This window comes from Panulirus ornatus, chromosome 6 (genome assembly GCF_036320965.1).
Source record: "Panulirus ornatus isolate Po-2019 chromosome 6, ASM3632096v1, whole genome shotgun sequence".
NCBI lineage: Eukaryota > Metazoa > Arthropoda > Malacostraca > Decapoda > Palinuridae > Panulirus > Panulirus ornatus.
In genome coordinates this window covers 8,825,272-8,850,220 of record NC_092229.1, presented here as the reverse complement: position 1 = coordinate 8,850,220, position 24,949 = coordinate 8,825,272, and the positions used below count along the sequence as shown (strand labels likewise).

At 37.0% G+C, this 24,949-nt stretch overlaps 1 protein-coding gene across 5 annotated transcripts; it reads right to left on the bottom strand.

The window, feature by feature from the left end:
- Nucleotides 1-1,738: 1,738 nt before the first annotated feature.
- Nucleotides 1,739-20,667, bottom strand: LOC139749048 (tetratricopeptide repeat protein 33-like). 5 transcript variants are annotated; one of them, XM_071662470.1, is made up of 6 exons: nt 20,557-20,663; nt 18,518-18,655; nt 13,236-13,351; nt 12,255-12,425; nt 7,547-7,738; nt 3,149-5,069 (listed from the first exon to the last, which is right to left on the bottom strand). In XM_071662470.1, exons 3-6 carry the CDS (start codon nt 13,272-13,274, stop codon nt 4,815-4,817), a joined length of 657 nt encoding a protein of 218 aa, XP_071518571.1. In that variant the 5' UTR covers nt 13,275-13,351; nt 18,518-18,655; nt 20,557-20,663; the 3' UTR covers nt 3,149-4,814. The 5 variants fall into 5 exon arrangements, with proteins under 5 accessions (XP_071518568.1, XP_071518569.1, XP_071518571.1 ...); XM_071662469.1 differs by lacking the exon at nt 20,557-20,663 and adding an exon at nt 20,314-20,549; XM_071662467.1 differs by lacking the exon at nt 13,236-13,351 and having other exon boundaries at nt 1,739-5,069; nt 20,557-20,667.
- Between the last annotated feature and the right edge of the window lie 4,282 nt (nt 20,668-24,949).

The following is a 24,949-nucleotide window of genomic DNA, read 5'->3' as shown; positions in this document are numbered from 1 at the left end:
GTTTTCAAAGGGATAATTAGATACAATGCAAGAATAAACATGCAACCTCTTTATTCCAAATCTCATGAATTATTTTGCCTCCCAAATAAAATTCCATAAGAAGTACCTGATATTAAGTTTGAAAGGAATTTTGCCTAAAGACACCCAGATAAATTATTTCACTTGCATACCAGTACAACACCTTTGAATTTATCTGTATTTTCAATGATGTGCAAATAATTGAAAAATTTCCAGTTTTGTAACAAACATATCAGGTAAACACTAGATGACTGAAATCTCAGTACAAGAATTAGTCTGCAAGAACACTGCTGAATCCCCAAGGAGTGTTACAATTATGTTAGAAGCAAGCGAGTCATTACTTAGTCAATAGGTTAATAGTTCCAAAGATTACTCACAAAATTAAAATCACATGACAATGATTTGGTTGTACTTCAGTGGATAGGAAAATGGCTAACTGGAAGCAGCAACAAAGAGAAATGTGAAAAAAAGACAAAGGGGGCACTACAAAGAACTACTAATTATGTTACATGATAGGGAGGCTGAGATGGTGTGTTTGGGATGGAGTGACATGTGAGGTGGGGAAATCATGGCTAAAGGAATGATAAAAAGCGATGAAGCATGAAAGCCTTGCACGCAGCACAAAATGAGGTGAGGGGGAAGCATCAGGAAAGCATAAGACTGCAGTTATATTTATCAAGAAAGGGGGTTACAGTGCTCCTGATTGATAAGTCAGGCTATTCAGCATATGTATACCCAAGGTAAGGTGCTTGAAGACTGAGAAGAGTGGACGTACTGGAGCAAAAATGAATGTTCAGATTATAAAAGTATAAGTCTATTGAGTCTACCTGGTCAGGTATATGGCAGAATGATGATTCAGATGGCAGTGTCATGCATATATCAGCTGACTGAGGTGGGGCATTGTGGTTTCAGGAAAGGTTGATTGCGTGTGGGCTAAATGTTTGCTTTCAACAGTGAAAAATGCTTGGATAAAGAGTGTGATGTAAATGTGGCATTCATAGATCTGGAGAAAGCATATGAAAAGGCTGACAGAAATGCATTATTGTAGGTGCTTTGGATATATGGGTAAAAGGATGGTCACTAAATGTGGTGAAGAGTTTTTATCAGGTATGTAAGGCATGAGTAGGAAGGGAAGGTGAGTGGTTCCCAGTAAAGGTGTGTCTATCAAGATTGTGTGATGTCACCACATTTGTTTAATCTATTCATAGGCAGGGCAGTGGGGGAGTTAAATGGGAGGGTCTCAGTGAGGGACAAATCAGTGTTTGCAAATATGGTTATGGTGGCAGATCCAGAAGCTTATTTCAAGGTTTTGGGAAAATGTATGAAAGGATGAAGCTGGGAGAAAAATGAACAAAAAGTAAGGAAACAAGATGCAGCTGGAGGGAGGGACAGGATCCTATGAGTGTAGTAGGGGTAATAGATTGGATCTTTTGAATGTAAATTTAAATGGGAAGGACCTGGAGTGCTTTAGGAAGCTGGAAGTGGACATGTCAGTGGATAGAACCATGGGGGTTAAAGTTATGTTATAAGGTGAAAGAGGAGGCTAAAGTCCTGGGTGCATTAAGGATCATGTTTGATGGTAAATTAAACCCAACCATGTTGCATAAATGACTCTTCTGTTTTGAATGGAAAAGAACTGGAGAGATGGAGGTGCTGACACTAAATGCCTGAGCATAATATTTTTTGTGAGGCGAGTTGAGCATGTGAGGAAGGAATGTCAGAAAGCACAGTCTGATGGAAAGGACTGAAGAGGGTGTGCTGTAATGGTTCAAAAACACATGGAAGAGATAAGCAATGAGAGACTAACTAGAGAATCTATGTGTCTGAAGTGAAAGGGGACCAGGGAGATGGAAGGATGAGGTGAAGGCATTGGGGTGTCATGGCCTGAACATTAAGAGAAGTAAACAGAGCACTGGGAACAAAATGAATTGGACTGAAGTGGTATATGGGGCAAAGTGTTGTCATTGGCTGAAGCTAGGCATATGAAGCAGCCAAAATAAATAATGGAATAATCTAAGGAGCCTGGCAGTGGATGGCATTCTGCTCTTGGTGCATTATACATGACAGCTTAACACTAGATGTGTGCAAATTAGACTATTGATTATTGTGATTCTATCTTTCTTCAGTTTGAAAAGGCAGCTGGGTATAAAAAGCATCATTTAGATCTCAAGCTATGATACGAAGGATCATTTTTTCAAAGATAAGCCTACATTTTATGTTTCCAAACATTAATCTTTCAATCATCTCATTTTTTAATGAATGATGTAGTAGATAACCTTTATTTCCTCACTTTGGTTTCCCTTTTGACCTTGTGAATCAGTTTTTCTTGTTCTATTCAAAGTGTATTTAACCTTACAAAGTCAGAGATATTCAAATAGCAATGAAAAAAATCATTTCAGAATTATATTTCATCCACTACTATCTCTACGACAATGTACATGTCTTGCAGATGTTTCAGCTTTATGCACTAAAGAGTGCAGGTGTAAGACCCAAATGTCAAGCGAGTTGCCACTTTGCATAATTCATCAGCTATTTTACCCAAATAAAAGCTGATTACTGATTGTGTTTTATCTACTAAAATTTTTCTTGTCATAATCAGTGTGGTAAATTGATTTTATTTTCATAATAGCAAAATGATAAAAGTTCATAAATTACCAGCAATGCCACTTAGAGGCAGTGCTACCTTTGTTTAATCATGCTTGAGATCAGTGTTCAATAGAGCGCTCCCTATATGACTGGTAAACAGATCATTGTTTTGTAATTCAAGATTATCTTTGCCTTGGTCCTCTAACTCTTGTTTGGAAGCTGCTCAATTTTCTGAGAATGTAATCTCACTGGCATGGCTGTACATGACTGACTATGGGGAGAAATTATCAAACATAATCAACTTAGAAATCATCCAAGCCATGCAAACAGCCTTGAAATAGGTATGTGATACTTGGTGTAAAAATACATCAAAAGGGATAGCTCACCTTGCAAAAATATCCATTTGGGGAAATTAAGGGATAAAGCAGTAATGTTCTAAAAATTCTGAACATTGCTGAATACTTTCCCATTCTACTAAACAACCATATGAGACCACTATGCAAAGTCTGTTATTAACTACTGTAAGCATATAGAAACTTAAATATTCATTTGATGTTTATTTATCCCTAGAATTTGGATCTGAACATTCCCATACATCAGAGTATTAAGTTTTCATAACACAGCTTTAATTCTCCATGTATGAAAATTCATAAACACTTTATAAAGATCATACCTGGTCCTGGTGAAAATTTTATAAACTATTCAACCACTTATCTTTGTAGTCATGGGCTATTGCTTTCTATGTCCTCTGAAGTTAGCTCATAAAATGAAAAGCTTATGATGACTGGCAAATAATTATCTAATATATAACAAAGTCATGTAAATGAGATGAACGAAAAAAACCTAAAGCTAGCAGGTTATATCCAAAAATAACATAATGTACAAATTAACACAGTCAAAATGTATGGTTTCCAACTAATTGACTCCATTTCTAAACTGAATAAGATCTTTTACAACATCTGACTGGGTGGTTTATGCTACCTTGAATGAGAAACATATTTGGTAGCATACTGTATTTTCACAATCAAAAAAAGGTCTTCAATTACTGCTATCCTGTTTTTCACACAATTACATATTGATCTACTAATGATGATGTTACAATAAATTTACTGTTTACAGATGTATCAAACACAGTACATTAAGTGATATATTAAATTATATTTCTACAATCAAAATGTCGGCAAAGCAGTGACTAGATTTCACAAAATATATGTTCATTACAGTCAAATCATAACGACAAAAAAAGTCTCGTTCATTGCAACATGCCACTCAAAACCATGTACACAACAAAACAAAACTACACATTTTCATAAATATGATAAATGCTAATTGAACACACTAGATGTAGTCTTAAGTAGAGATAGGAAACACAGTTGTGGTAAAATAACATTGCCTGAAAGCCGATGAAGTAAATTATCTGAATTTACTGAAGTTACTACCATTGTTCTAAGCAAGGCACTTCATTTACCATGCAATTTTGTATACAAGAATGCCATACGGCATCAAACTAAATCATAGTATAGAGCTGAGTGATGCTTACATATAATACCAAATAAAAAAATTCTAAATATAACATTTAGATATGAAACAAATGGGTAATATTAATTGGTAATCAGAACATAAAAGCATTTTACAGATAATATGATTTTCTAGCACAATTCAGTTTTAAAATGATCTTTAATGATTTTCATTCAAAATCTTTTATGAAATTGTGATAAAAATATTGCTTACCAGCTATTCACATGTATGAAAACAGTCCACAGCAAAACACTAATATTAGATGTATGTACATAACAAGTTACAAAACTTTATATAAACCATCTACCTACTGATGTCATAACACATGCCATTTAGTGGATAAAGACTTTGCTTCAGTTATTTGACATATTACTTCACTTGCACACATTAGTCACAAATCCATATCCTATTACTGTATACCAAGCCACACCGCCATTGTTTTCCTTACTATACTATACTACTGATAGGTACTGTTCCAATCAATGATAAGGTATAGAATAATGATAAGGAGATGGAGTGTATAACTTTGAAGTACGAGAAGGTAAACAGGACTTTGTTCACAAATAACAATCCCACAGTCCTGGCATTCTTTTATGTCATTTCTGAATGTTTCTCTACAGTTGTTAGAACTTACTAAAATAAAGATGAAATTCTACAGCTAATCTAATATTTCACAGGCAGACTTGACGACCCTAAGTCACTCTCATTCTCACCATTTTTGACAAATCAATGCTTCTCCCTCTGTCAATAATAGTTGGATCACCAGCTTGAGCAGCTTCCCTCTGTTTCTGAATCTGGTACAACTGAATGGATTTTTCCCTGATGGATCCCTCGATGGATGGCACAGGGAGCTCAGTAATTGTTGCTCCACTTTCTTGGGCAGCTGCTTTCAATTTCTCCTTCTCTACCTCAATTTCTTGATATTTCTTTTGCAGGCCAACAGCCCACTTTTTGAAAAGAAAACAAAATTAATGCCAGGCCTTTACTCTCCTAAATTTGCCAAAAAGTTGTAAGTGGAGATGTGGTTGTACATTTCATTAATGTCCTTTACCTGTCTGATTAAATACAGGATGGGTGAATTCTAAAGAGATCTTTTTAATTCAATATTGGTTTGATTCTATGTGATTTTGCATTAAGCCCTCATAACCTTAAAAAAAGACATTAATAAGCACCATTTCTTATTAATGCCAGGCCTTTACTCTCCTAAATTTGCCAAAAAGTTGTAAGTGGAGATGTGGTTGTACATTTCATTAATGTCCTTTACCTGTCTGATTAAATAGAGGATGGGTGAATTCTAAAGAGATCTTTTTAATTCAATATTGGTTTGATTCTATGTGATTTTGCATTAAGCCCTCATAACCTTAAAAAAAGACATTAATAAGCACCATTTCTTAAATGGATGAATTTATTAAGAAAGGGGGTGACAGTGTTGTTGATTGGGTGGTAAGGATATTCAATGTATGTATGGATCATGGTGAAGTGCCTGAGGATTGGCAGAATGCATGCATAGTGCCACTGTACAAAGGCAAAGGGGATAAATGCGAGTGTTCAAACTACAAAGGCATAAGTTTGTTGAATATTCCAGGGAAATTGTATGGGATGGTATTGATTGAGATGGTGAAGGCAGGTACATAGCATCAGATTGGGGAGGAGCAGAGTGGTTTCAGAAGTGGTAGAGGATGTGTGGATCAGGTGTTTGTTTTGAAGAATGTGTGCAACTATTACTTAGAAAAACAGATAGATTTGTATGAAGCATTTATGGATCTGGAGAGGGGATATGATAGGGTCGACAGGGATGCTTTGTGGAAGGTCTTAAGGGTATGTGGTGTGGGAGGTAAGCTGGCTGCTAGAAGCAGTGAAAAGTTTCTATCAAGCATGTATAAAAGTAGGATGACAGGAGAGTGATTGGTTCCCAGTGAAGATCGGTCTGCAACAGGGGTATGTGATGTCTCCATAGTTGTTTAATGTGTTTATGGTTGGGGTGGTTAGGGAGGCAAATGCAAAAGTTTTGGAGAGGGGTGAGTATGCAGTCTGTTGGGGATTAGAGGGCATGGGAAATGAGTCAGTTGTTGTTCGCCAAAGATACAGCAATGGTGGCTGATTTGGGTGAGAAACTGCAGAAGTTGGCACCTTAGTATGGAAAAGTCTATGAAAGGAGAAAGTTGAGAGTAAATGTGAATAAGAACAAGGTTATTAGGTTCAGTGGGGTTGAGGGACAAGTTTGTTGGGACGTAAGTTTGAATGAGGAAAAATTAGAGGAAGTTAAGTGTTTTAGATACCTAGGAATGGAGTTAGCAGCAAATGGAACCATGGAAGCGGAAGTGAGTCACAGGATGGGGGAAGGGGGTGAAGGTTCTGGAAGCAATGAAGAATGTATGAGAGAAAGTGTTATCTCAGGCAGCAAAAATGGATATGTTTGAAGGGATGTTAGTTCTAATGATATTATATGGTTGCAAGACATGGGGGTGGAAGTGTTGGAGATGAAATGTTTGAGGAAAATATGTAATGTGAGGTAGTTTGATCATGTCAGTAATGACAGGGTAATGTGTGGAAATAAAAAGAGAGTGGTTGAGAGAGCAGAAGAGGGTGCATTGAAATGGTTTGGACATATAGAGAGAATGAGTGAGGAATGGTTGACAAAGAGGATATATGTATCAGAGGTAGAGGGAACAAGGAGAAGCAGAAGACCAAACTGGAGGTGGGGGGATGGAGTGAAAAAGATTTTGAGCGATAGAGGAGGGTGAAAGGCAAGCAAGGAATAGAGTGAATTGGAACGATGTGATATACCGGGGTCAATGTGCTGTCAATGGACTGAACCAGGGCAAGTGAAACATCTTGGGTAAACTATGGAAAAGTCTGTGGGGCCTAGATGTGGCTAGGGAGCTGTGGTTTCGGTGCATTACAAATGACAGCTAAAGACAGTGTGAATGAATGTGGCATTTTTCGTTTGTTTTCTTGGTGCTACCTCGCTGAAACAGCGATGTGATGCTGTTTCCTTTGGGATGGGATAGCATTGGGAAAGGATAAAGGCAAGCAAGTATGAATATGTACATGTGCATACATGTATATGTATGTACAGGTGCGTGTATGGGTGTTTATGCATGTATATGTGTGTATGAGTGGATGGGCCGTTCTTCATCTGTTTCCTGATGCTTCCTCGATGACATGGGAAACAGCAATCAAGTACAATATCAATAATTCTTAAAGTACATGTGTACATGGGTTTAGAATTAATCTATGTCATAGTCTTCAAAGGCTTCTGTTGTTAATGAACATTTAACTGAAACACTCCTCCTAGCTCACACACTCCTTAAAAAAAAAGTCTATTACTATTACCAGTACTACTACTACTAACTACTTTTTCTTTTCTAAACTTTTCCTTTTTATATGCAATCTAGGCCACTGACTGAGTTTTAGCTCTTACCTGTAGGTCTTCTCGCCACAATTCCTGTTCATCTGGACAGATGTGAACAGCACGGGAAAAGGTTTTGACTGCCTCAGCCACTTCTCCGAGTCCCAACTGTGCCCGCCCAAGTGTTTGCAATCCCACCCACCAGTTTGGACACAATTTCACAGCAGACTCTGCCGACTTTAATGCTGGAAACACTTCACCCACCTACAGAAAATCAGTACTTCGTTTAGTTTTTTGCAGCTTCATTATTAGTATAATAGTGATAAAGAGTGAGCGAGTGGAAATTCTTTTCTCTTATGGCTAAATTAGGTTACTTCCTGTGATTCTGTGGCTTTATTATTAGTATAATAGTGATAAGGAAAGAGGGAGCAGAAAATAACTTTTTCTTATAGCTAAATCAGGTTACTTCCTGTGATAAAACTGGGTAGCACTTGAAGAAATCTTAATTAAAAAGTCTAATCACTCTCAATGCAGAAATTACTTTGCACTCTCAGGGTGTTTATTGTGATGTAGCTGGGTAGGCCTTGCAGAACTCTCCACTTTGGGCCAGGTCACCAAAACTCTCTACTTTTATCAATACATACATTCCTTGACTTTGCACTTCATTAATCTTTGGTGTTCCTTGGTACCTAAGTATGACTGTCTTTCTGAAATATAGTTCATAGTTGTTTTCCATAGTGGTTCTTCTATATTCCTATAGCTCCCTGGATCTTTATTTCTTTAGTACATTCAGTCCCTCACCTTACCTTACATTCCTACTCTAGGAACCCCTACTACGTTCACTGAAGCTCCAGCAGCACTCAGGAAACTGGTCATAACATGTAATGCTGTTCAGTATGTGTCTATGTGGGGAGAATGCAAGGCAACTGAACAGTATAATGTCTTCACTGTGGTAGTTGTATCATGAGCAAGAATGTATCTGACATGCTGAATGAGTATTTGTAAATAAATTTCGGTTCTTTTGTATTTCTCACTCAGTCCACTCATCGAACTATATACAATTTCATGTTTTAGAAAATGCACTCTTATATTTCTAATCCATACTTTGACAACTCTCATACTTCAGCAAATATGAGGGTACTGATGCTCAGTGAGCTGGCACATGTGTTTGCCATAGTCTAGGCATTCATGTATCACTATGATCAATTGCTTGCTCTGTTTTGGATCTAATGTGGTCATGTTCATTGCTCTTCCTTGTTATTTACTTACAAGCAGAAATGCCTTATGTATTAAGCAACTACAGTTTACACCAGGAAAAAGTCCTTGAATTTCAATTACTTATATAACACGAGGGGAAGGTTTGATCCTGGTATGCATGCCTAGCATGCTCCACACTAATTGCTGACAAAGTCTGGGGCACTAATCACTGTAACAATTCAAAGGATGCTGAAACGTTAGCACTGGAAAAAGTTTTTTGTAAATTCAGTAATCCAAGCACAAAGAGAAAAGGGTGAACGAGCCCACAAAACCCAAAAAACACATTGCTGTCAGTAGAAGGTTTGGGGTTAATCATAGTATTCAGGTTATAAAAAGAAAATAAGTTATTAAGGATACATGGAGCTACCGGTAAACCCTTTGAAAACTTGCCAAACCAAGTGACATTCTTAGTTTTCTCTCTTAAGTATTTACCTTAGCTTGGTGATTTGTGATTGTTTTATTCTGACAATCTTTCAATCTCTTTATTTACATTTGCCCCAGGACTCCTTTCTAGAAAAGGTCTTGGAGTTCCTCTAGGACCTCTCTCCAGGAGCTCTTGCAGCTTTAGGCTATGCTACTTCCAGTGGTGAAGAAATGATGGACTTCTTTGGCATGAGATCTTTCATGAGACTGTACTCCAGATGATACAGCTTGCAAAAGGTATCTTTTCATTTGTAGTGTAATCTCGAGGAGACAGAGTTTGGTAACATCCTGTTTAGATCTTTATCACATAATCTCGAGTTCTCAGTCATTGTAGTCCTATTTGACTTCATTTCAATCATAATGTGTGTAAAAATTTGAAATCTAATTTTATGGAAGAACAGCCACATTAGATCTTACATACTTTGTATTAACCATTATTTTTTGTGATCCATCAAGTTTCAATGAGAACAATTCCATCTAGATCGTTTTTTAGTTGGTGTTTTACAATATTTGATTTTTGGTATATCCTTACAAGAGATTGTGAAAGCTGAGTAGTTGCTAAATAGACAGCTTTTTTATTAGTGTTTTATTGGCCTTTTTTAAAGTAAAATTTTTCCCTCGATATTTTGCAATCACAAAACTGACTGACAAGTTAGATATTTTCATTAAAGCATGTAAGAAAGATTGGAGTTCTTTTGACCTTGTTTCAGTCAAAAGTATGCAAGGAAACATTTTAGGCAGAGGTGAGTTAAAATATGTCCTTTGATGACTAACTAAAAACCCAAGCAGCATCTTCTTTCATTCATAATCATACATTTCAACCAAAGCCAGCAGAGTTTTCATGATAAAATTTCATTGTTTCTCTGCAAACTGGTGAGTACAGTGAAAGAAAAATATCCAGGATCTATTTCTGTGCATTATCAATTCATTTATATCTCTGATCCCCAATCTATTCAGGAACTCCCTCAACGTGGTGGCCATGATAAAAGAGTCTCCATAACTGGCAAATTCTAGTGCTACTTCTTAGCCTTTAGTGCCTCACCCTTAGCAGGCTTCTGGCAAAGGGCAGCTTTAGCATAATGTTTTTGGAGACTTCAGCTTAATGTTCCTACCGACTAATTCTACCTAATGAATGTACTTAATGTTCCATCCTATTAATTCTACCTTATGCTCCTATCTAATGTTTCTACATACTACTTCTATTGAATGTTTCTACCTATTGCCCTTGTCTAATGTTCCTACATACTACTTCTATCTACTACTTCTATCTAATGCTCCTACCCTTTTGCCAAAAGGCAGGGCCAGCTCACATTGCTCAAAGGAAGAAAATCTAGAGTTAAGAAGAATGGATTGTGTGAGTCAATCAATGTCAAGTGTTATGTGTAACTAGGAGAGGTCATATATGTTTGTAAACAGAATGCCAGCAGTCCATATATGGGTGAGACAGAATGAAATGATAGCTATCTGGGTCAGAAGAATGCAAACTGACAACCACTTAAAAACTGGCTCGCTATGCAGGCAACACAAACCCACCCAATACCAGGCAGGTAGTAAGAGTAATGTAACTCCATGGTTGGTGGCGGCCTACCTACTACTACCTACCAATATACAGTATACAGTACTATTCTATCATCTCTGATGCCTGTTCCCTCCAGGAACTCCCTCAAGGGAATGGCCACAGCAAAAGAGTCTCCATAATTGGTGAAATCCAGTGCTGTTTCTTAGCCTTTAGAGCCTCACCCTTAACAGGCCAATGGCACAAGGCAATTCTAGTGCAGTGTTTTCTGAGGTTCCTACCTAATGTTCCTACCACTTGCTTCCACCTAATGTGTCTCCCTAATGTTCCAACCTACTACTACTACCAACTACTGACATCTAATGTTCCAACAAACTTCTACCTAATGCTCTTGTCTATACAGGAAAATAAAATCAATTACTCACACTAACAAACTTCAGAACTACTTAAATGTGCATGTTTCCCATCAAGTGTTGCTTGACATGATGATTTATAAGCTATATTTAATTCAAAACACAGTATCTAATAAAGTATTACATTTAAGTTAATTTTATGTGAATTATCATAAGGTCTTTATATATTTTCCAGTTTACAGCTTATGAACAGCCCAGGAGTGTAAACCATAGGTTGGGGAACCCCCGAATGAAAAAAAAAAAAAAAAATAGTTATATGTGTACCAAATACAGATGGGCAAGATCGTCAAAGCAGCTTGGAAGATCTTGAGAATGATCTGAGATAGGCCAGGATAAGCATACAAATCATTTTATGTTTGAGGGCTCAAATTTGAATCTAAATTTACACAAACACATTTCTCTGTACAATATGTTTGATCACTATATGCTTATAAATGTAATTTCAGTTAAAAATAGGAATGATGAATTAAAATGGTAAAGGATAACCAAGCACTACTATTTAGATAATACAAACTGCATTCATGATGCTTTAAGAGAAGTAGGAGGATTATCATTCAGTTCTTATAGAAGTAGGTTTGTTTGAAGGGGATTACAATCAGCTTGAATAAGATCAGAATAAGCAGAAAACGTGGAGTTAAGCAATGCAGGAAAGGTTGTGATAAGATGAGAAATACAATTAATTAGTTCCACAAGAGAGCCAGGATGTAATGTGACACGTGTCTTCCAGTGATAATTTAGCCTCCAACAGTTTCCAATGAATGCAATACATTCAGCATCATACAATAAACAATACATCCCAGGATCTCTTTCTGTGCATTCATATATTTTCATTGTAAGAATATGACAGAATGAAGCTGGTCTTATCCTTCAACATGAAAATTGATGAATAAAATATGTTGCTGGCATTAACTGTTTCTGCCTGTTTGTTGTTACACTGCAAGAGAAAAGCTCATTCCAAAGCAGTCTATCCCCTTTCTATCACATACTGTAAGGCAGCCTTGGAGCTGCAGGAATTCCTTGTGAGGTGGTCCTGCGTGTATATACTAACAAAAAAACTATTGTATATTTTTCTCATGCTTGAAAACTAAGTTATCAATAACTAAGTTTACAATATAGTGGAAGTGTAAAAAGCTTGACTTCCCTGTCACCCCAGTCAAAAATATTAAGTTACCTGCATATAAGCTTGCGCCATCATTTCATGAATGGTATGATCATCTGGTGTTAATGCAAGAGCAGCATTCCACCTTCCAATGGCAGCCCACCAACGTTCAGCTTCAGCAAGTGTTACTCCTTCATTACTTAGGCGTCGAGCCTTTGCCTTTGCATCTTCTAATTGCAAAACCTGTAAGACAGTTGTTATTAATGGTTGCTGATAATAATTTTCAACTTCACTGTGTTCTAATTTCAAATGCTTAATATAGAACACTACTGGAAAGTAGCCTCAAATAGAGGCTAACATCTTCTGCTTCAAGACGACTAAAATTTAGTATATCATCATACCTTAACACCCACTAATCAGTGATTTTCATAAAAAGCTGGGATATTTCATACAACTTTTATCTGTTAGTCCCAAAAACAAATAAAAAACCAAGCAAATAACGGTGATTTTCCATGCTAAAATAAGCTGCCACTATGTTAAGTTGCAATGGGTTGCCACTTGCCTCCTAAGAATCCTTTCACCTTCTCATCTTAGTGAATTTCATGTTTAATACATAAACAAAACTAAACAAATTATGTAATGTCACATATGTAGAGGAGTTATATCAATATCTAAGCATTTACTCACACATTAGTACTATAAAGGCAAACAAATCAATTTGATGTATAAGTCAAAAATTCAAGGTGTCTCTATATCTAGTGATTAATCACAATAATTTCATTCTTTTAATTAAAAGATAAAATAAATTTTTGAGATGAGCAATAATACTCAAACAATTTTCAGCAAACAGACCATTTTCCATGAATGGCTATTTGCACTACATAAAACAATAAAAGAACATCTTTTCAATCATAAAACTGTCTACAGCTGAGGTCGCATTACACTACTGATGTTATTAGTCTTCTCTCTGCAAAGCTGCAACAAAATAATGGCATCTCGTCTTTGAAGCCTCCTGTAGACTGGCAAGCTTGTTTACAACTTCGTGCATCTTACCTTTACTTCGTGGGTTAGAGTGCAAGCTGGGGTCCCCATTTTAATACATTAACTGGTTTTGTTGCTGTGTGGTGCTTACAAAGTGATCATTGCGTGCTTGTGCTCTACTACTGTATCTGAATGGCCATCAGTGAACGGGAAAAAAAGGTTGTTAGCTGCTTTTCAGTAAAGAGAGAAAGAAAGAAAACACAGAAACATACCAGCATAAGGTAAATAACTTGAGCGAACAGCAGCTGCTACATTGTTACCATTTTATTTGCCTATCACTTGATCACAAATAACAGTAAAGTACATAAGTAATCCTTTTGTAGTAACTTGTGAAGGATAATGTGTTTCCATCTTGCAGGAATTAATTGTCTGTATAGGAATATTCAGTGACATACACTTATATGCATTATCAAAACCAATAATTGACAAAACCTGTTTCTAGCATTCAACTGATATTTAGAAAAATGTTAACATTCCTTAGTTTACTGGGTGAATGCAGTAAAGCTGGATCATACAAACTGTGGAAGTTATCACACATCTTCACCATACCTTACAAAGAAATATTACTGCCAGGACTCTATACTCTTGCCTCACATGGGACGGTGCTTAAAAAATATCGTAGATATTGTGCATTGTAAAAGGACTGACTTGTTACTTATATCTTTTGACTGACTTTGAAAGAAGGGGAAATTCTTCCAAGTACATTTTATTACCACTGCACAACCTTTTCAATATCATAATCAAATATAAAGTATCCTAAAAACCTTTTCCCATTATACATCATCATTATCTTATAATATTTTGGCTGTTTCATTCCTTAATCACACTGGAACTCTTGCACGCAGAACTTTTTCACTTTCTCCTTCCATCCTACCTTTGGTGTTATTTAATATCTATTCACATTAAACCAATGTGAACATACTCTTTTACATATATTTTTCAAATTAGTTTCTTCTCCATGTCTTTACTATTTCAGCATTCTATCTATTCTGACGCTTCACAATATAATTTTCTCATTCCTAATTCTATCAATCCTTTTCAGCTCTATGTCAGTGTCTTACATAATTTTTCTTAAATGCCTGTGGTCCACTGTAATCCAGTCTTTAAAATCTTCTCCTTAGTCATATAAGTTGTATCACAAGAACTTCCAAAAAGCCTTAAACATGCCAAGCAATTTACTTTCAACTATGTATTTTCCTTAAAGTTCCAAACTATTGTCAGTATTTCATAACTTTTTCTGGTACCTGTTTCTAATTTTCCATTGCTTGACAGTAGAATACTTTTTTCCATTTCTGCTTGCAGCAGATTACTATTTAAACGTCAAAAGTGTTTTCAAGCTCTCCATCAAATCATATTATATCTAATCTTGAATTAACAAAAAAAATTCTTCTTATCCTTATGGAAAAATCAGCTGACCATTCTTTTTTATATCTAGACACAACTGGGTTATAGTACTTGTTAGGGTTCCTGGTTCTGGTGAAAGTGATTTTGATTAAATGCTGTTTCAAAATTTTGTGGTAGCAACTTGGGTATTGGGTAGTACTTACTTCACCTTTAAAAATTCAATTATTGGCATAACTCCACTAGTCTTCTTCCTTAGACAAAGCTGCATTCCACATTTTCTGTTAATGCTAGGATTAAGAGCACACTGTCCTTTCTTAGTCAGATGATTTTAACTAGTTTGATAACACATTTTAAAAAATATTGGTGTTGTATGGCATATCTTCCCTAACCCAAACAAATTTGAATTCTCCATAACCCAGACATTCAAAAGTCTGCTTGCATAAGGGCATTTTGTCCAGGAAGCTACTGTGCAGGTTTTCTATTAGAAGTGCTGTTTGGCTGATGCTTGCAAGTGGGCATCTGATTGGCTTGTGGTGCTCTCATCAACCATTCCAGTTCCTCTCTTGTTACAGTCCTATTGCATATTTCCCTGTGAGTAGATTTCTCTGTTCTACAACTATGGTTGCCCGGCATGGGCTATAGATAGGGTTGTGTGGAGGAGAGTGGATGTGTTGGAAATGAAATGTTGGAGGGCAATTAGTGATGTCAAGTGGTTTGATCAAGTAAGTAATGTAAGGGTAAGAGGGATGTGTGATAATAAAAAGTGTGGTCGACAGAGCAGAAGAGGGTGTGTTGAAATGAGTGAGGAAAGATTGACAAAGAGGATATATGTGTCAGAGGTGGAGGGAATGAGGAGAAGTGGGAGACCAAACTGAAGGTGGAAGGATGGAGTTAAAAAGATTTTGAGTGATTGGGGCCTGAACATGCAGGAGGGTGAAAGGCATGCAGGGAATAGAGTGAATTGGAACGATGTGGTATACTGGGGTCGTCGTGCTGTCAATGGATTGAACCAGGGCATGCGAAGAGTTTGGGATAAACCATGGAAAGTTTTGTGGGACCTGGGTGTGGAAAGGGAGCTGTGGTTTCGGTGCATTATACATGACAGCTAGAGACTGAGTGTGAACGAATGTGGCCTTTGTTGTCTTTTCCTGGTGCTACCTTGTGCACATGCGGGGGGAGGGGGTTGTCATTTCATGTGTGGCGGGGTGGTGACGGGAATGAATAAGGGCAGACAGTATGAATTATGTACATGTATATATGTGTATATGTCTGTGTGTATATATATGTATACGTTGAGATGTATAGGTATGTATATGTGCGTGTGTGGACACGTATGTATATACATGTGTATGTTGGTGGGTTGGGTCATTCTTTCATCTGTTTCCTTGTGCTACCTCGCTAACGTGGAAAACAGCAACAAAGTATAATAAGAAAAAATAAATAAAATAATATATATTATCATTATACTTTGTCGCTGTCTCCCATATTAGTGAGGTAGCGCAAGGAAACATGAAAGAATGGCCCAACCCACCCACATACATATGTATATACAGACATGTCCACACACACACACACACATGTACATGCCTATACATTTCAACATATACATATATATACATACAAAGACATATACATATATACACATGTACATAATTCATACTTGCTACCTAAATTCACTCCCGTCGCCACTCCACCACACATGAAATGACAACCCCCTCCCCCCCGCAAGCATGCGAGGTAGCACTAGCAAAGACAACAAAGGCCACATTCATTCACACTCATTCTCTCGCTGTCAAGTATAATGTATAATGCACAATTTGTCCCTGGGGAGAGGGTAGAAAGAATACTTCCCATGTATTCCCTGAATGTCATATAAGGTGACTATAAGGGGAGGGAGTGGGGGCTAGGAATCCTCCCCTCTCATTTTTAATTTTCCAAAAGAAGGAACAGAGAAGGGGGCCAAGTGAGGATATCCCTCAAAGGCTCTGTCCTCTGTTCTTAATGTTACCTTGTTAATGCAGGAGATGGCAAATAGTATGAAAAATCCTCCCCTCTCATTTCTAATTTTCCAAAAGCAGGAACAGAGAAGGGGGCCTGGTGAGGATATTCCCTCAAAGGTTCAGTCCTCTGTTCTAAATGCTACCGTGCTAATGGCAAATAGTATGGAAAAAATATATATATAATTTTTTGGAAAATGCATATCAGTGTAGTGGTATGCATACAAACAATGTGTGACTTAAAGTTTTTAATTTAAACTAAGAAATAAGTCTGCAATTGCTCACTACTGAGAAAAAAGTAAGATTTAGGTCAACAAATTGTGGTATTTTGAAAATCACTAAAATCACTGTGTTTTCTGGCATCCAACATTGTCTTTTTTTCTATCTATTTTATGAAGAGTTCAAAAGATGGCCAAATTCCCTCTGATAATAGTAAACAAATCTGAAGAGTTTGCAATATGCATGATGAATCACTATCACTGATGTTTACAATGAACAGCCTGATCTAACTGACACTTAGGCAATAATGATGGTGAAAGTAGCGGGCACTCTCATAATGCACCCATGTCATTAACATGAACACAATTAATGAGTTATTGTTTATATAATAAATAAACACTGTACAATAATCATTGATCATTGTCATGTACCACAACAGACTCTCTTAGCTTAATGTACAACTGTATGACTACTATGATACAAGCTCAGCCTGATCACAAACATGGTACTTCTGTAAAATAAGAGTTCTTCATCATCTTCCCATGTTGCATCTGGATTCTGTAATGGTTATCTTCCACTTAGCCTCACACTTCATCTACTCTCTTGCAGCTATCTGTGGGTCCAAGCTCGTCCACATCACTTTGATCATTCATTATGCACAATGTGAGGATGTTAAAACAATATAAACCACCAAAATAATATGCCATAAAATTCATTCTTTGCAACTAGGACAGACAGCAAGAACAAAATGTTTGTTGTGGCTGTGTGGTAAGCAGGAAGGAATACTGTACACTATTTGTCTCATGAAAAATATCTCACAGGCAAGAAGTGGCTCAGAGGCACAAAACTTGCTTGAGTAGTATGAAATGCATCCTGTGATTGGTCAGCTGCCTCTCAGTGGTGCTGAATGATAAACTTATTTCTTGCCAGGTGTCAGAGCACTTACACTCTCCCAAGAATTTAAGGGAAGATATCTATCTATACACTTTCTAGGGACTATAGACCTTATTGCTTATGACATAATTGTATCAATAGCCAGTCTGAAAGACAAGAGTTTGAGGAATGTAATGGTATACTTTATTCATTTTTGGTCATGGTGACATTTAAGCAGTTCTTGCAAAGGCACCTCACATACCATGTAGTATACCACAAAGAAACCTTGAGAAACAAGCCTTCAGGAATAAACGTGGCCAGTGATGGTCACATACTTGGCTGGTTCTTAGGGATTTTCTAAATTCAAAAAAAATAAAAGAAAACTTTCTGATTATATTTACAAAGAACTACTCCAAGGTAAATCCACATCAAATTTCCAGTGAGTCTGTTTGAGAAGATGAAAGGGAGGGGACAACATATCAGTGAACGGACAAAGGGCCATGGCAACAGCTCAGCCAGTTGAGCTAATAAAATTCATGAAATTGTGGGTAATCAAGGCAGAAACAAGCAAATGTTAAAAAAAAAGTAAGTGAAAAACAACTCTCAGACTGAAAGAAATAGGAACATTTATAAAGCAATATCTCTGAAACTGAGCAGATATGAGCCTCAGAGACACATAATGCAGGAATCCAGGAAACAAAAAGGATAATAGTTCTAAATATGAACCTCTTGTCAAATCATCACTTAAGAGAGATTCAAGATAAGTAAAGCTCAGACAAAGATATGTCATTTTGTTAATACCCATCACCAGCTATTGTTCAGCAAGCAATTATTCTAAGGAAAAAATGATTAAAACCTCACCTTGGGTCGTTTCGTTGCTGTTAACCAGTCAATATCTGGATCTCTGGTTTCATCTTTCTCTTCAGCATTCTCTTCAGTAAAGACAGTTGATTGAGGTTTAGATAACCCGGCCTTTCTTTTCCATCCAAACGCCTGCATCTAGAACACCACGAGATATTAATATTTACTGATGTCTTTCACTTTATTTAAAGTGTCTCCAATGCTGCAATCAACAGGAAGCCCAGTGAATAACTATTTGCATCCTGCTTAGCAGCAAACATCTATTCTCTAAACTGATGAATCTATTCAATACCTATTTCTATCAGCATAGTAAAATCTTACTATATCAGGGATTCCATAAAAGTCCCTCTTGATTTATGCACATTTGATATGTGCCATTTCTAGAATAAAGCACACAGTCCATTTACACCTTTTTTACTTTACATCAAAGGCTTAAATTTGGAATAATGCAATCTCTTGCCATGAGACCAAGGCATCCTCTAACCCATAAGCTATGATCCTCTACTTAGGGGATTTCAACATTCACTATAGGGAACGATTGAATTCCTCCCATATGATGGTGGGGGATTGAATTCTTCATGTTCTCCATTTTCAATGATCTAGGGCAAATTATCTACCACCCCATGTATATTCCTGACCAATGCGACCACTCTGCTAATACTTTGGATCTGTTTTCCTCCACTAATACTTTGTGCTGTAGCAACACAATCTCATCCCACCTTGGTTCATTTGACCTCACTCTCATAAATGTCTCTGTTTTAATGGCACCTCCACCTCCAAAAGCCTCTTTAGCCTAAACATATATATTGGCACCTCAACAAAGCTGATTTTCCTTATGTCGTGATGTTTCTGTTTTTGCCAAAAATATAACAGAGGTTATTGCTGTGGGAATGGAAGCAAATATCACCTCTTTCTCCAAGAAGACCCCTCCTTCCAATCCATAGTGCAACCATTCCTGTTCAGAGGCCATTCAGGAAGGGGATCAGGCATATTGGGCTTGGGAAAACTCTCCTTCCTCTGATTCTTATTTAACATCTATCACTTATTGAAATCATTGCAAAGGGTTCCTTTATTCAAAGGAAGTGCAACAATCTCTCCTCTTCATCTATCAATTTGTCTTTCTGGTCTTTAGCTAAGTTGCATCGCTTACAATTGCTGTCGCTCTACTTTTCCTTCACTTCTGTGTTCTAATGGTACTATAGCTGTCTTTTCCCCAGAAAAAAAAAACTCTTTGGGCTCTAGTCTCTCCTTTAACTCTACCTTCGATGACTCTAAAATTCCTTTATTCCAATTACCCTATACTAGTCTTAACTGATTATGCACACAAAGGAAGGTAATCTTAAGGTTTCCAACCCACAGAGATTTTTTGCTGAACGATGGTACACACCCTAATTTAATATATCTTACCAAACCTAACCTAAGGGATGAGTGTTCTTTGCTGTGGGCTTCTAAAAAATAGATCTATTGGTCATATGACAGTAATTCGTAACTTCTGTAAGAAGGAAACTGTAAAAGATATCAAAATTGCAACTCTTCCATAAGAAAAATTCTGCAATTCTGCAACAACAAAATGGTTAGACTAAACTGGAACTTTACCATTAATTCTACCCAGACGTGTGGAGTCTGTGGTGATATGCTCTTCTTCCACTTCCATATAATTACGTCTGTGGCACCCTAAAACTAAATATACCCCCAGAGAACCTTTGTTGTCGCATTATACTATACGTAAACTAGTTTCATAACATATTCGTCAACATATGTACGTCAATATTGCCTCACTCTTGTTACACTTTTACCTATTCCTGATAACCGCACTGTGAAATATGGTGAATACAATCAATGACGAACTTCCACTGCACAAGGCTTCAAATCAAACAATCTCATTGGTTCTGTCATGAGTCCAGATGACGCAGATCGTCTTCGATGTATCAACACACATCAAATACACTTTGATGAACCTCTTTTCACCATGTTCCACACCTGACACACCAAATTTCACACTTCACTCATCATTTACTCATAAACCTCATCTAACATACCTAAGATTCCTCAGCGGTGACTGTAACTACCCGCAGTTCTATATAAAACTCCGCTCAGCCAACTTTGTCTCTCCCACAAAGTGCATGGTTTTGGCTCCTGACGAAGTAAATAAACTACCGTATGTATCTGATAAGAAAGACTCAGCCTTCGTACTAATGCAGAAATTGTTGTTTAACAAAACTTTTCACAAAGTTTCTGTTCTCTACCTATATATACCTAGAATCTTGCAGTAAATGTCTATTTCAAAAAGTGTCTCGCGATTTCTAGCTAATCTAATGTTAAATAGCAGCCAGTACTCTCAAAATGCTACCCCTAAAAGATGGGAGGGGATTATGTTTTTTAGATGGTCCTCCAAAATAAGAGACACAGTTGTAATTTTGAGATGCTCTGAAAAAGGGGAGAGTGGCACAGGATTATAGCTTTGAGATGTTTAGAAGAGGGGAGAGGAGTATGCTCTTTCAAATGATACCGATACTGATGAAAGTGTGTTGTAGTGGCGGTGTCAGCTAAATTCCTTATCAAACATGTTACCAATTTATGCCATATGGGAGAGAGGTCATTTGACCTGATGACCCTAATAAACTGCACGGTCAGCTGTGACAAAATCATGGCCGACTTCACTCTCTAAATTATATCTAATTTAAGCAAATCACCGAATACGAAGTGGTCGTGAAAAACGTTAAAATACAGTATTTACGAATGTTGATTGGGCGTATGTTTAAACAGCATATTTGAACTATCCAAGCACGTACTAGTGCGATCCTGTTATTTCTTAGTCAGCACTAAGGACCAGCCTCATGACCAAACACTTCCAGAGGTACACTTACAGCTCAGACAAAACTTCATTGTACATGATTGGTGATGTGATAAGTTCCATATATAAGGCGCACTTGACAAAAAAAAAAAAAAATGCAAATGGCTGAGCTACACATCATATTAGCTCAAAATGTGTTTTGCTGAACCTTTATCATTTCATCTGTATAATTGTGTACACAAACTTTATATCAATGATCATTTACTATATCTTTACTTTCACTATAACTCTGAGGTTATCTCGAGAGTGAAAAAGTATATACGTATCTATGTTTACGTTGTTGTTTCAGCGATTAGCACAAGGTATCAATGAGGCAAATGTGTGAGTTTCGTCTTGAAGAATCGACGTAGGTTTGTGATAACGAAATCTATGTCTGAAAAATCACGTTAATTTGCATCATCGAACAAAAATTCTTTGATTTTAAATGTCATCCTATATTGTTCTTTTATTTTTAAGGGTTTACAGTCCTATCATGAAACCCAAATCCAATTATAACTCAGATTCACTGAATCGTTAGCCAATACTTTCCCCATTGATGTTTGCCACTACCATATCTACAACGAGGTAAAGATAGTGCAAAAACTCAGCTATGCTTTGGCTTTACTAATGCCCAAAATAGTTAAAGTTCGTTTTGAGTGATTGTCTTATAACGGATTCCTCCATCATCGAAAAATCGGGGGCATTCTGTAGAGCATTTCGACAAACAAGGTTGTTTGTGGTGCAGACTTCAGCAAAGAAAGCCTTCTCTTGAGCTGACTATCAAGAATGTGGCAGAGATTCTATAGTTCCTCTGGCATGGTATCACGGGTGAAGGAGTTATTTCTAAATTCAGTTAATTTTGCCTGGATATACGCAACTCAACGTATGGAATGCTACCAAAATGGTTAAGTTTACCATACATTTTGTCGCGTTTGATTACAAGGTATATGATAGAAAACTGGTGAGTGTGACTGATAGAAAACGATGTCAAGAAGGGAAAAGCTAAGGCGATACTCGAAAACCCATTCCTACCTTAAGACGGGTCGAGACTCAAATTTAGAACTTAGTGCCAACTGAGATAGCTGTAATATCAGACTGAGTCAGATATACCATAAGTAATACTAGAGTAGATTTAGTTATTGTGATAGAATTATCAAAAGCATTTTACTACTCCAATGCCCAGCTCTTAAAACTTTATACCACAACCAGTTCATCAAAAACACAAAAGAATCTATTCATATCTCGGTAAGGAAAAATGAATTATGTTACAAGTGGCACAGAAGCTACCTTAAGTAGATAACTATTTCCACTTTCGAATTGTTTGATTTTGATTTCAAGTGTAATTGAAATTTTTGGAAAGGGAGAATTTAGTGCCAAGAAACAAACTCCAAGGGATCAAGCCTAGAAAAAGATGAATTAAATCTATGCTAATGCGACTTAGATAGCAATAACGTACCAAATACCCATCCTGATACCCTCCAAATAACCACCCGTCCTTCCTCTTATCACCGTAAGCTTATAGTCAATATTCAAACTCATCAGAAAGCTGATCCACTAACCAGTCGACCAAAATGTCCCACTGCTTGTCCAGTTCTTGATACTTTTAAAATTACCTATTTCCATCTTTTCTAACATGTTTCTAACCTAGCGTCTTGTTAAAGTATCTGAATCTCTTGTAGAACACTATCCTGTCTCTTTCCGATGGTGGACGAAGTCGCTGCCTCAAAGCTCTGGCTGTAACTCACCTTCCCTTTTTCTTTTTTTTTTTTTATATTCAGGAACCATATTGATTTTTTCTTCTCTCTGGAGCGTGTCTATTAGTTCTTTGTGTTATCAATTTAATTGCGATGACCAAACATAAGAAGCATATTCCATTTCGTGTCATATATATATATATATATATATATATATATATATATATATATATATATATATATATATATATATATATATATGACACGAAATGATATATATATATGTTTGGTATATATATATATATATATATATATATATATGACACTAATGAATATCTTCTTATTTGTCATATATATATATATATATATATATATTATCCCTGGGGATAGGGGAGAAAGAATACTTCCCACGTATTCCTTGCGTGTCGTAGAAGGCGACTAAAAGGGAAGGAAGCGGGGGGGCTGGAAATCCTCCCCTCTCATTTTTTTATTTTAATTTTCCAAAAGAAGGAACAGAGAAGGGGGCCAGGTGAGGGTATTCCCTCAAAGGCCCAGTCCTCTGTTCTTAACGCTACCTCGCTATCGCGGGAAATGGCGAATAGTATGAAAAAAAAAAAAAAAAAATATATATATATATATATATATATATATAATATATATATATATATATATATATATGGGAGAGGATCACAATCTTGCGCGTGATCAAGATATTCCAATGCCCTCCAAATTACACAATAGTAAGCTGGTTGTCTCCTTTGCAATTCCCATGACGTGATACTGTCAACAGGCTGGGTGGGTACCTTATCCTCCAAGCTTCCCCTTTTTTTCACATACAAATTCTTGTGGCTTATTTCCTGCTCGGCCAGGGTTGCTCAAGCTTTTACACTCCTGGGGCCTCATTAGCAAAATAAGTCGAGCTCGGGCCGCTGAGCTTCTGCAGGTAGTACTTTCTGTACAGATAAACAGAATACTCCATTTCTTTTTCCCCCCGCAACAGAGCTACGCTTCATACTATACAACAGCCTCGCTATCATAGAATATTCATTAAGCTTAAACTTCTATTCAGCGAAAAAGAAAATAGTCAGAGTAATGGCTTCTTAGTGTGACTCTCGGTATTGCATTCTATTTGATGAAAAAGGTTCCTTGATAGTGGGATCAAATCTCGTAGTCACCATGTGCAGAGAGGAAGTTTTGATCGTCGTCTTTCGAGCCTATATCAGAATTTTGATGCTAAGATTCATGAGAGAATATTTGTGGAGACGGTCAAGCATAAGCATGAGCCTTCTCACGCAAGTATATGGATACGACTGATCTTGCAGCAAGCATTTGTATAAATCGAATAAATGGTAGTTTAATGATATTTCTTCAGTCTTACACAAGACATTCTGGTCCGCACATCCGTCATCGTGGGCTACTTTTGTTGCCCGCTGGCCCTCTGTTGTGCTTCCATGTGTTTACAAGTAAAGTCTTCCATTATGAGGACTTTTCCATGTTTGAGGGATGGGTAGACCTTTCCTGTGATTGAGGGATGGGTTTGTTCATACTTTTTTGACAGAAATCCATGCAAATAAAACATGATCTCCCCATCACATAACATCTAGATGGTAAGAAAAAAAAACAAAGACTCTTCGTCAGCAACCAATTATGATGACTCTAGCGAAGAAATGACGCAATGAACCGCCACTATAAGCGATAGCGTTCCTTAACGATCATGCATTGAGAGCGACCCTCCAACGCTCGTTAGTTCCCGCAGTCATTATTGCTTGCTGCAGCAATCATTTTATGGCCTTTGTGGAAGACTGGGACATCAGAAAAGATTCAATTAGGTTGGCAGAGTTAAAAATAGTCAATGACCTACTTTCATTTTAACTGTGACTAGATCTGTCAACAAATTATATCAAG

Coding starts and splice junctions, on each gene's coding strand:
- LOC139749048 (XM_071662466.1), bottom strand. Junction 7,739..12,254: donor TGGCGCAAGCTTATATGCAG/GTAACTTAATAT, acceptor GATTTTCTGTAG/GTGGGTGAAGTGTTTCCAGC. Junction 5,070..7,546: donor TGTGGCGAGAAGACCTACAG/GTAAGAGCTAAA, acceptor CTTTTCAAAAAG/TGGGCTGTTGGCCTGCAAAA.